Genomic DNA, 13,248 nt, shown 5'->3' with positions numbered 1-13,248 from the left:
AGCTCTGTTGGGATGTTAGATTTCCTAATATGTAGGCTACTTTTCTGGTTGCAATATTACAGTACTGACTAACCAAGACGTTTGTGCTAGAAATGACTGAAAATGTACTTTGAGGCTAACTCCTGAAAGTGAATGCAATTGTTTTTATCCGTTTTGGTAATAATCATATAATTGAAATTGTTTGAAAAATGTTTTACTTTACATTTTTGAGTATTTGTCAACACAAACAAGCAACTTATAAAGCAGATGTGTGCTTATGTAAATATAATTTTTCATGTTTAAAGTTAATAGAAGCAGGGATATGGAAAATACTGTATTATAAGTGATCCAGGAGATATGTCTTTATTTATTTATTGGAATGCATCATAAAATGTCTTTCACATTTCACTAAATTATTGTTAAAAAAAAAGAGTCACGCCCGCGCTTCGCTTGTTTAGCTGATTAGAAAAGTAACCAATCAGAAACACTCTCTGTCTGTCAATCACCTGAACGCGCGGGTTTGTTGAGATCGGGTTGGCTGACGAATCTGAGGAGGGCGGGGTTTTCCATAGGCTGGGTTCAATTGTTTTCAACAGCATCTGGCGAAAATTAAAAAGGTAAGAATCGTTTGTATTCTTTTTATGCTTGCATTTCACAACAATATTGGGACACTATTTTTTCATGATGGTGTGATGTGGTAAATGTGTAATTGTTTGCAAAATATTTAAGCTGCTCAAACGTGTGAGGGGTCACATGCAGTGCAGTATATCATTAAATAACATTAGAAACGTTTACAATTGCTGAGGTATTCAAGAATATATTGTCTTGTAAAATTATTCTTGGTGTACCTCTGTTTTGCTGAAATATATATTTTTCCCCATTCTTTGTAATGTACTTGAGTACTTCTAGGAGGCAGCAGTGAGTTAGTATCAATGCAGAATGATTTCTTCTCCAGCCTACTCTATCCAGATGTTTTATTTTTAACAGCACTTGTCATAGATCATATTTAAATAAGATTTATAGCTGAAATACACACACAGCTAATCTCTCAGGTCTCTGTTAGCAATTTGAAAAATTCTTTCATTCAATTACAGTCATGCATTTAATTTGATGAATTCACAAATCAATCTTTTAAGTGTTAAATAATAGTAAACAAGCCTATAATCTAGTTTATCCATAACTGGTGTAGTATTTAATAATTTAAGAAGTGTCACTGTTGTCCCTCGTTTTACTAAACTATATAGACCTCAACTTTGTGAGTTTAATGAATTTTATTGATGTTCCTTTAAATGGCAGAAAGATGATTAAATCTAAGCAAATGTGAAACCGTTACTCTGTAACATTCATAGACCACTATTGTTTGTTTCAGTTTTGAATTTGAACAGTTAAACATTCATATGCTGATACACTAGCACAGTTTCATTTGTGGTCATAGAGAAATTAAAGCAGTTGCAGATCCAACAAACATTGCTGTTATAAATGAACAGTTCCTATTTGTAGGAAAATGAAGTCATGCACCTATTTTGAAGGGGGCACCAGTGACAATCCTATCACTTCCTTATATAGTGATGCACTACTTTGAATCATAACCCAAAGCATGTCACCGGAGTGTGTACTAATTATATATAATTAAAGGACAGGAACTTATCATTAAGGTTAAAACTATTAAGTGGTCTTTTATTGAGAAATTAATCTTTGGGACACTTGCAACCACACTCTACATTGGTTTTGCACAAATCGTTTAAATGACAAATTTTGCCAAAAGGTTCTTAATTTGCAGCACTATTTTAAAAAATGTTATTTAAAAAATCTGAATGGACTTGAAGCTTCTGGAAACAATGATTTCATATTTATTATTAACATGGATCTAACAATTGATAAATAGAACAATAAATGCAAATTCATATATATTACAACATAGACGCAAGAAATCCTAAAACACAAAATTAAAATTTTTATTTAATACATAAGAAACTGTCACATCATGAGGCATACATTTGTTTTTTTGTTTTTTGTTTTGTAAACTAAACTATGTTTGCACACGGTTAACCAAAAGTACACTGACCTGGGATATTGTTCTGGGCAAAAATGAAAAGTGTATTGCAACAGAGATCAGATGTCATAAATCTCTCTCCCTAAAGGCTGTCTCAAGGCTGCATGTCCCAGGGCTGCTGTGGGAGAAGGGTGAGGTGGTTGTGTCGTAGTGTTCTCAGCTCGGTCAGCCGTCCCAGGAGCCTGGCGAAGCGTCGTGGGTCCTGTGCCATCCCCTGACTACAGCAGCAGCAAGCTCGGGACAGGAGCTCCAAAACAAACTCCTGTAAGTTCTCAACGCAGCCCACCGCATGCAGAGACGGCCTGTCTGCTTCACAACAGGGAAAAAATGGAGGTCATTTGAAACAGTTCTATACACTCTTAATAATAAAGGTTCTTTATTGGCATCAATGGCTCCATGAAGAATCCATGCAATATCTCAACTGCAAATAAGATTCTTTGGATAATAAAAATGTTTTTACACTAAGAAAAAAATGGTTCTTTTAAGAACTGTTTACTAAAAGGTACTTTGGGGAACCAAAAATGGTTCTTTTATGGTATCACTGCAAAAAAAAAAAAAATTTTTTTGTATTTTCCAGAACTTAAGGTAAACCTTTATGATGGCATTTGCTGTCTGACCTATAAATGAATGTTCTGAATATGGTGACATCACATGGACATGAGTCACAATTGCATTAATCATAATCCACAGACCTGAACATAACACTGCAGTCGCTGTTAGAAGTGCATATTCAGCCTCGGTTACTGCAATAGTCACCATGCTGTGGAGGAAATTTACCACAGACCTCAAGAACTCATCATTCAACCCTTAACAAAGATAAAAATCACAATATTAGCAGAGACAAAAACTTTAGGCAATATAATGATACATCAGTTGGATAAATCACTACATGTAGTGTGAGATTTTCCTGCTATGATTATCACTGTGCATTATAGATCACCTGAGTGTGTCAGTGTCCTGTGGCTGTTCCCAAACTTGGACTCTAAAGTTTTCACCCAATCAGGGTTCGAGTTATTCGAATTTGCTGGGTATAAAGCTGGTGATAGAAAACATATCAGTGAGTCATGCGTGTTGAGTTTTCCATTTCAATCTTAATTCTTTATTAGCACAATTTATTTATAGCACACACGATTAAGCCAAGCTTTTAAAAACTCACATTGTACCAGACACCAATATTTGAACTACTCATAAAAGAATAGCCAGCTGAAATTTCAATATGGATATAAAGATCAGGATTTTTCGGTAGTAGTAGTACAGCACATTGTGAGTATATGTTAGCATTGTTTGCTTTGGAAAAAAGACACTTGATGTCAGACTTAACATGCAGATTATGTGATAATGAATGTTATTACCATTGCTAACACTAGTGGGGTTCTCTGAGAACTGCTGAGCCAAGAGTAGGAACATGACTTCAACTGAAGAGCTGGACAGAAGAGTGTTCTGGTCAGAACCATCCAAAAGCTCAAACCCTAAACAACAGATGACCATTAATTAGTTGCATTTAGAGGTGTGTGGCATGATCTGAGAAAAGTTGGATGAAACTGACCAGGTACACTCCTCAAAAATTGCAAAAGCTTCTCCATCTGTGGAAGAGTCAGATCTATATTGTTTGTCAAACTTGACCACAGAGGCACCTGGGGAAAGAAAAAGAATATCTTGTTATGGTATATTAAGAGCAGTAGGCCTATGTCTGTTTTCATATTTAATGAAAAAAAAAAAACATACCCGACAGTGCGTGTTGTCTTGAATTATGTACCTACGATAAGCCTCAACAATTCTATTCAGAACGCATCTCTGCTCTCTGGAGAAACCAGATACCTGCAAACAGTATTTTGAAGACAAGAAACTTGTTCTGAATTTTCTTACTAAAACTTCATGCTTGGAAAGGCTAAATAAAATAGGAGAGTTTTACCCGAGCGGTGAATCTGCTGGTGGACGAGACGCTTCTGCTTTCAGAGTAGTCGTCTTCAGCTCTTCCTGTCGACCCGTTGTGTCCTCTGTGCTTGGAGCCCTTCCGCAGTCGCTTCGACTGGCATTGCACCTCTGTAAGCAGACCTGAACATATCAAAAAGACACCAGAAATCAGCTAATGCTGATAGTGTTTTATGCTAACTCAACATCCAATTAGATTATAAGTGTTTTTGTGTTAAGTAGCATCTGACGTTATCGGTTTCTCCCGAAATGACAGAAAACTCGTGAAGAGTTTTTACGTCAATCTCACACTCTGCCAGCATCCCGACGGCTTTGCATTTGCGCAGTCTGCAGTCCTGGCACTTTCTCCTCATGTACATGTCCATCTCGCAGCTTCCACCACTCTTACAGCGGTACACTGCCTTTTTAGTCACACTGCGTCTGAAGAAACCTAAGCCAAGAGAGATACACTACTGTTTAAAACGTTTGGGGTTGGTAAGACTTTTGAAAGAAGTCTGTTCTCCTTAACAAGGCTGCATTTATTTGATCACAAATTCTGTTAAATCAGTAATGATGTGAAATAATACAATTTTATAATAATTGTTATATTTTAAAATGTAATTTATTCCTGATTGCAAAACTGAATTTTCAGCATCGTTGCTCCAGTCTTCTGTGGCACATGAGGTTTCAAAATCATTCTGACATGCTTATTTGGTGCTGGTGAAAATAGCTGCTTAATTTTTACTTGATTTCTTTTTCAGGATTTTGTTTTGAGTAATAGAAAGTTGAAAATGGCATTTGAAATAGAAATCTCTTGTAACATTATAAATGTATTTACTGTCACTTTTGATCAATTTAATGCATCCTTGCTGAATAAAAGTATATTTTTTCCCCCCCCAAAAAAAAAACTTACTGAGCCCGAACGTTTGAGTAGTAGTGTATATTTTTAAAATTCAGTCTTTCTCATTGAGGGAAACAGACCAGAAATTTTGATCAGTTGGGGATATATCCAATCAACTAGCAATAACCAAGTCATAGTTCACTGCTATTGGCTATTTAAAAAAAATATAAAAATAAAGAGAGAGAGACAAGCTCTTAAATATGTCCCACCCAAAGGAAATATGGCAACACAGGAAAGAAAACTGTTTGTCAAGCTTTCACATGCAGTCTTATAAGTACTGATTTTAGACATTAGTAAAAACTGTAAATTCAAGAAGTGCATCATGGATTATTGTTGCCTTAAAATTCAGTGCTATTGCGATCGTCCAACCTTTGCATCCCTCACAGGTGAGGGCATTGTAGTGATATCCCGAGGCTTTATCTCCACACACCACACACAGTTCATCCTGGCCCTTCACTCGAGCTCCATGGCCCATCCTGGGTCTTTTTAGCACTGGAAGACCGACAATGCTACCTCTTGTTGGGCTTTGGACCTCCATGTCTGGCTCGCAGGTGAACTCAGAGCATTGATGGCTGTAGGGGTACGGCGGGTTGCATGCTTGAGCGTTTGGCGCTCCATACATTGAAAACTGCACATTGACGTGGCTGAACGGCTGCTGGCCATAGAGAGGACTTTGTAGATCTGGTTCCTGATAAGAGCAGCTCAGTGGATCCACAAGAACATCTGCAGCAAGGATTGAAGAACATCTTGATGAATGAAACGATTCACAAGAAATATGGTCCTTTTTCACATGATTCTCAAATTACCTAACTACTTTTATGAGGCCTTTGGGACGTAATAAAAAAAAAATCCCAGCGCAAGACCTTTTGAATCTTTTCTGTCTCTGGAAACAGGATGCAGCTGAAGAGGTTACAGTTTTGTTTATGGTTGTTATTTGTTTTGTAGCTTATGGGGTTTTTATAACCGTACAGAATGGAGCCTTCCTGATGTTTTCTCTGTCGGCGGGAAGGTTGTGAAGATGGATTTTAGATTTGAGTTCCCCCATAGAGGGAACATATGTCACAACTGGCAGCATTTCTGAAGCACATCTGCACAAGAAGTTGGTTTTTTTTCATGTCTTGACAGACACTTCAGAACTAGTAGTGACAACGAGCAAATGATTGTAATATTTCACATGAGAAAAACTTATATTTGAGTAAAACTCTTCTCATCCAACCAATTCCAGCAAATCCATCTCTGTTTTTAAATATCCTTCTGCATTGTGGTGGTCTCTTTACTGGGCTTCAATCCTGTCTTTCTCACAGATGTTTTATGTCCCGTTACAGCTAGAGCATAACTTTCTGGTGCTAGTATCTGTTTGTAAACCACTGGAGTTTTTCATAAACATTCATGTTGACGAGAAGTTGCTAATATACTACCATTGACTGTCCTTCCAGTCGCCACAGCGAGTTAAACGATCAAACGAAACGGAGACTTTGACAAAGCACTATTCCAACAATAACTGTTTCTCAGGGCGGCATCTGGGAAATAATATTTAGACATTCAGATGCTCATGTAATTAAGTAGACAAACCACTATGAATACATAATCGGTCACATGACCATATTTCAACATGGCGTCAGTAATGACATCCAGTTAAATCAAATTTTATTCCAATTATCCAGTGTCCAGATCTCTTGGAAAGATTGATGTGCATATTTTACATGTATTTTTATTTATTTGTTTATTTATTTTTAAATGAACCCTACATTAAATATTATTATAATATACTATTATCATGTTTTTTAATTAGTTCTTGTTTTTAGATTTTCAGTTTTTATGTTTTAGTCATTTTGTTATTTGCTTTTGCATATTTTATTAGTTTTCATTTTCTTAATTTTATTTAGTTTCAAGTTTGAGCAATTATTATTATTATATTATTATTATTATTAATTATATCAATTAGTGAAAATAGTTTTTAATAGTTTTAGTTATTAACAATAACAAGACTGATTCAATGCAAGTCAGTGGGGTCCAAAACTTCCATTGTATGACCAAAACACACATTTTTCAAAATATCTCCTTTTGTGTTGGAAAAAAATGTAATAAAAAAATTCTTCAGGATCTGAACAAAATAAGCGCGAGTAAATGATGACAGAATTTTGAGTGAAATATCACTTTAACAATATTGTAATTCTATAATAAACAGATTTCCATACAGTAAAGCGTAATCTTACCATAGTACTGTGGCGGCTCTGTGATGTCATATGTGTCTGATGCAGAGAGGTAGCCACTGACTGACATACTCATTTCAGGATCTGTCCCCTCTCTCATCTGATCAGTTGGATTATCTCTCTTCACAGCAAATGTCTGAATCTATAAAAGAGCACAAAAGCTTTCATTCACCCTGTTTGAGGATCATAATCCAGTGCCTTCAAACCTTTCTTCAGCAAGCCCTCCAACCCCAGAGAAACACAAGTTATTTTAGGCATCACTGTCACGAAAAGGTTATGACAGAACTCAGCAAAGGCTCCGTCTGTGCTCCTCTGGGGCTCTGAGAGGATCTGAAGAGCATCAGACGAGAGATGAGGCCCGTGTGTCCAAACAGCTGCTCTTGCATGAGTTTCACAGAAAAGGCCTCACAAAGAGCAGTCTGTCCCAAACGCATTCAACAGGTTTGGCCTGTAGCTGACTCCCAGCATTCAACAGCTGTGTGAATGTACCTAAACTCGCACTCTTGTCCAGTAACTGGAAAGAGGACCTGCAATGCACTTTAAAGAGAGCGGCTACCATATTGGATCCAAAATGGTTTGAATGTATATTTAAAAAAAACTGTTTAGGTCGTTTACTGAATGACATCCACAGGGAGCAATTTTGTGGCTCAGAAACTAGTGCAAAGCATCAAGTTGACATTGAGAAGAACTTTTATCCAAAGAATCTTGAAAATTGCCCTATAACTCCAGCTCTTACAATTTACTATCACTTAGAGAAAAATGAACAACCTATCCCTGTGTCGATCCCCAAGAAAAAAATCTGCAGAAAAATATACTACCAGTTTTCTGTCAGGACATTACCTGTTTTCTTTAACCCTAAATTATTACACAATGCATTGTATTGTCTCCGAACAACAAATGTCAGCATTGTTGTGAACAATGAGTTATTTCACACGAATTCCAGAGCACCGATATATTCCATCAGTGGTGTAAAACAAAACTTTCACTTTCACTTCTCCAGTTCTATGTGACTATAAGCCCTCTAACATAAACTGAAAATGTGTTCATTTTGTTCAACTAGTCAGTTCACACATGCAGAAGGCTATATTGCATACCCCCTTTGCCAAGTAGGATGTTTGATTGGAATATTGTTCCAGGACTAATCAAATTTTTGGGGGGCGCCATATTTTTACAGACTTGTCTTACAGTGTAACCCCTTAAAAATCTAATTAGTCCTGGAACAATAAAACATCAAGGATGTTGATCCTACTTGGCAAAATCACTCAGAATATAATGAAATCTTCAAGAATGACATGATCTAAAGAGGTATGCAAAATGGGTTGCTTTGTGAACGGACTAGCTGAACAAATTCAAGGCAAAACCTTTTCAGTTTCTTACATTTGAGGATTTACGTGAACGGGTGAAACGTGAAAGAGAACGCTTTGCTTTAATAATTTGCATGCAATAACTCAACTATGCTGATATTTGCTTGCAACATGAGCATGTGATACAATACTAAGCATTTGTTAAAATGCAAAATGGGTATGATGTAATATTCAGCACATTTTTTATTTACATGGTGTGATACACTGCAAATATTATATTTTGTATATAGGCTACTATTTAAAGGTTTGGGGTCGGTAAATTATTTTAAAATGTTTTTGGAAAAATCTATTATGCTCACCAAGGCTGAATTTATTTGTTCAAAAATATTCTGAAATATTATTACAATTTAAAATAACCATTTTCTTTTGGAAAAGGTAATTTTTTTCCTGTGATGGCAAAGCTGAATTTTTTAGAAATCATTATAATATGATATATATAGATTTGATCAAGAAACATTTCTTATTAATGTTGTAACCATAATAAATTTTTTCAGGATTCTTTGATGAATAGAAAGTTCAATAGAACGGATTGCATTTATTTTTCATATAAATATTTTGTAACAATGTTAAAGCCTTTACTGTCTTTTGATCAACTAAAGTGCTCTTGCTGAATAAGTAGTTTCTTTATACTTCTTTCTAAAAAAAAATCATACTGACTCCAAACCTTTGAACAGTATATCTTTTTTTTCCCAGAAGCACTTTTTCACTATTAATGCTTTGAGCAATCATTCAAAGTTCAACATCACTTGCATGACTCGCGAGTTCTCAGAAATCCTGTAGTGCTCAATATTACAGTTACCAGCATCTCGTACTGAATTCTTTATAGCGTGTATGCAAAACAAATTATATATATATATATATACTTTATTGATGGGGACAATCCAATGTCTTTCAAATCTACACCTTAGATCGTCTGAACTATAATTCCTCCTGTTCTCATTCTCTTTAACTTTGTGTTCTGTCTGGCAATGTGGGTCACTCTCTATTTCCCAAGAGCAATGACAGAGTGACATCCAGCTCATCTCTGGAGCTTTAGGGAGTGTTTATACATGCTGTGTTTGCCACGGCTCTGTTTGTCATGCAGTTAATCTTTGACATTGAAAAGATTGAAGACTGCAAGAATCTAACCTTCCCACCCGATATACTTTAGACCCCATGAAGGGGCAGGCTTTCCTAAAAACTCCTCAAATTATGACAAGGATGCTCACACGTGCCCTCTCGTATCCTGCGCGATGAGCTGACATAGAACATCCTCGATGGCGTTATTGTGGTAGCATCTCAAAGAGGCTGACCTCAGTTTCACAGTGTCGAAATATAGATATCATTAGTGCCTCTGAGACCCAAGGGAGGGAAATTTTTGCTATCACTCCCATGCCATCCATCACAATGACCCTGGGTTCTTTCCTCAAAAAAATCAGCACGATTAACAAAACAACCTTCTTTGAACTCCATGGATGGTTCATTCCAGATGGGGTTAAAGAGAGCAAAGCTCCAATGGGTTTGAACACTCATTAATTTTTCACACAGTTTTCACTAGAACATAAATAGCAACTATATAAATAAACATGCCTTCAGCATATCATAACAGTTGTTCATTCTTAAAAATAAAGATGCCAAAAATTAGTTCTCAGCAATGCCACTGAAGAACCATTTTTGGTTCCCCAAGTGAACATTTCCAAAAATAACAATTTTTTTCTTAGTGTGAAGAACATGTTTCCACTTTAAAAGAACCTCTTGTGGAATATAAAGGTTCCATGAAGTTTCTTCATGGAACCATAGATGCCAATTACGAACATTTCTTTTTAAGAGTGTTGGATGAAAGTTTTGTGCGAGAAGCGCTTAAAAGAGGAAAGTTTGCTTTGGAAGAACCATCATGTTAAACATCTAGAATCATCCAGACAACACTGTATCTGCTATTTTCATTTGTCCATGTGTTATCTTTTGATATTGATATTAGTTAGCTGCTCGTAGCCAGGCCGTGTTTACAGTTTTAAGCAGGACACAGGATTCTAGATGTTTGGGGGGATGTTGGACTAAAGTCCAGAGGTGCTTGTAATGTTTTGAATGTAGATGATTATCGACAGGGTTTATCACGAGAGACTGATGTGAGGCTGGTTAACTCTGTGATAATGAACATGTGAGGCATCCACATAGATAACGCAGTTGAAGCAGTCCAGTCTATTAAAAAACAAAGTGCATATTGATTAAATGGCACCTTATTGATTTCTGTCTGTGATGTTGACTTCCTTGTAGCAGTTCACAGACAGAATAAACATGCAACAGAATGTCTAAATGGCTGCTCAACAAACGCCAACATTTCCAGCATTCTTAAGTTGTCTGTTAGATTTGGAATGTTGGGAAACAGAACTGTCATGTTCGCACTGACCCACCAAAGATGATGTTTGTTGTGTGAGTGTGAAGGAGACTTTAGAATATACCAACAACAACAAAATAGCAGTGACTTAGCAAAGGACGTTGGAAACGGATAAACTGATTTGCAAAATGTCAAGACATTCATGCAACTTTGTTCAACTCAACAAAAAATTGTTCTTGCTTATAGAAGTATTTTAAGCACAGAGGTCCATTTAAAATTTAAAATACACTTTTTTTAATAGAAATTAATAATTTTATTCAGCACAGATTTTTACATTAAATTGATCAAAGGTGACAATAAAGATACTTATTAATGTTACAACAGGTTTCTATAAAAAAAATGCTGTTATTTTTTTTTCTATTCATTAAAGATTAGGGTTAGGGATAAAACAAGAAAACATGCATTTTAAAAAATTATCACATTTTCCTGAAAAATATTAAACTGTTTTCAACATTGATAATAAATAATATATGTCTCTTGAGCAGCAAATCAGCATATTAGAATGATTTCTGAAGGATCGTGTGACAGAAATTTTACTTTGCATCACAGGAATAAATTACATTTTAAAATACATTAAAATAGAAAACAGTGATTTTTAATAGCATAATAATATTTCACAATATTACTCATTTTTATATATTTGCGATCAAATAAATGTATCATTGGGTAGCATAAAAAAAAATACTTTCAAAATCAATTTATAAATTCTTACCAACCCCAAGATAGAAAGTTAGATAGAACCAACTTCATGAGGTGCATCCTGGGATACTTTATAAACAAAGCAGACTTTATGTATGCTGGAAACTTACTGGCTGCTTTTTCTTTATGATCCATTCCAAACTAAATCCATTATAAAATGTAGAATTTTTTAAACTCTTGTAAAGATATTGAAGAATTGTTATTTGATATTTTAAGAATTTACTGAAACGCTCTACTGGAGAGTTTCTAGAGAAACAGATTTCGTGTACTCACCAGTGCTGATGTTGCGTGTGCTGGATCTCAGCTTGATGTGCCTCTTGCATTTGTGATGTTGACAGCAGTTCAGCCCCTGATGTCCAACACTTGCCAAACACACACTGGAACACACATGCGCAAAACAAACACCGCTTCCCTCCAACACAAACCATTAATTCAAACACATACCAGTACGTGTGTGAGTTTAAACACGGGGTCACGGAAAGTCGATGATACACCAAAAAGGACAATTTAACATTGTACTGTCCAGCTTTTAAACTTCAAAGTTGGTGTAAAAAGTTAAGAAGCGGTATTTAATGGTTTGGCGCTGTTGAACACAATCAGACAGGGACGTGATGGGAATGAGGAGCTGTTTAAGTGAAATAATGACTGCTTTCTGGACGTTCACTATGTGAATGAGTGGGCTCATTAGAACATTCCCAGCAGCCCAGTGTTTATAAACAGCCCTAGTTCATCTAACTGATGGATGAGCGCACGCTATCTCTCCGTTCTTCCTGCCGCTCCTCAGAGAACATCCTTGCTCAGCGAGGGTTTCACAACCACTCCGACACACTCCCACGTGTCACTACACTATTCAGCTGCAGGCACGCAACTCAAGACCCCCTTATCTGTCTCTCTCTCTCTCTCCCTCAGAGACCCTAACCCCTCTTCTGCTTCATGGGTGGGCCCTTCATGTCCTTCGCTGGGGGCAGAGGGGACATTCTGAAGGTTGCAGAGCCCGCCCTGATGCTCTTAACTCACAGGTTGCTAATGACAGCGACTGTTATCATGAAGAAAAACAACATAGATGTGTTTTTCCAGGAACAACATGGCTGCTGATATGAACCATGGAGTAGACAATGTTCTTCCTGAAATGAAAAATGTGTCAGAGAAATTCAAAAAGGCGATGTTTTGGAATCTAGTGAGCAGACTACATAGGCATTATTATTAGGTAGCGGTAGAAGTAGCACAAAAGCAATGCAAAGGTGGTTCTGAAGAAAAAGCTTCTTTTGTCCAAATTCAAAGGCAGCATTGCACATATTTCAAAGAAGGAAATCCTAGAATGCACTCAGAGCTCTTTGAACAAAAAACAAAAAACATCGAAGTTGGTGAACAAATTTTACACATGTATTTTTCTATATAAAGGAACACTATTGATATGACACAGAATTGCTCTCTATGGAGATCAATGTGCTTTTACTGTTAAAGGGACAGTTCACCCAAAAAAGAAAATTCTGCCATTAATTACGCACCCTCATGTTGTTCCAAATCCGTGAGACCTTCGTTCGTCTTCAGAACACATATTAAGATATTTTTGATGAAATCCGAGAGCTTTCTGACCCTGCTTATACAGCAATGGCATTGTGACATGAAGTCGTCGTTATTTTTGTTTTCTTTGCGCACAAAAAGTATTCTCGTAGCTTAATAAAATTATGGTTGAACCACTGATGTCACATGAACTATTTCAACAATGTCCTTACTACCTTTCTGGGCCTTAA

The 13,248-nt window shown here is 36.4% G+C and overlaps 1 protein-coding gene across 2 annotated transcripts; it reads right to left on the bottom strand.

The window, feature by feature from the left end:
• Window positions 1–490: 490 nt before the first annotated feature.
• Window positions 491–12,181, bottom strand: LOC306849548 (bile acid receptor-like). 2 transcript variants are annotated; one of them, XR_013782352.1, is made up of 12 exons: window positions 11,768–11,893; window positions 7,061–7,199; window positions 5,214–5,567; window positions 4,254–4,394; window positions 3,945–4,087; window positions 3,758–3,850; window positions 3,579–3,666; window positions 3,385–3,501; window positions 2,973–3,068; window positions 2,725–2,838; window positions 2,045–2,338; window positions 491–578 (listed from the first exon to the last, which is right to left on the bottom strand). XR_013782352.1 is itself a non-coding variant. In XM_079384666.1 (11 exons), the coding sequence occupies exons 2-11, from the start codon at window positions 7,155–7,157 to the stop codon at window positions 2,127–2,129; spliced, it is 1,455 nt and encodes a 484-aa protein (XP_079240792.1). In that variant the 5' UTR covers window positions 7,158–7,199; window positions 11,768–12,181; the 3' UTR covers window positions 1,632–2,126. The 2 variants fall into 2 exon arrangements, 1 of the variants encoding a protein (XP_079240792.1); XM_079384666.1 differs by lacking the exon at window positions 491–578 and having other exon boundaries at window positions 1,632–2,338; window positions 11,768–12,181.
• Between the last annotated feature and the right edge of the window lie 1,067 nt (window positions 12,182–13,248).

This window comes from Barbus barbus (genome assembly GCF_936440315.1).
Source record: "Barbus barbus genome assembly, chromosome: 29".
Classification (NCBI taxonomy): domain Eukaryota; kingdom Metazoa; phylum Chordata; class Actinopteri; order Cypriniformes; family Cyprinidae; genus Barbus; species Barbus barbus.
The sequence above is the reverse complement of the archived record's forward strand: the minus strand, read 5'-3'. Positions and strand labels throughout refer to the sequence as shown.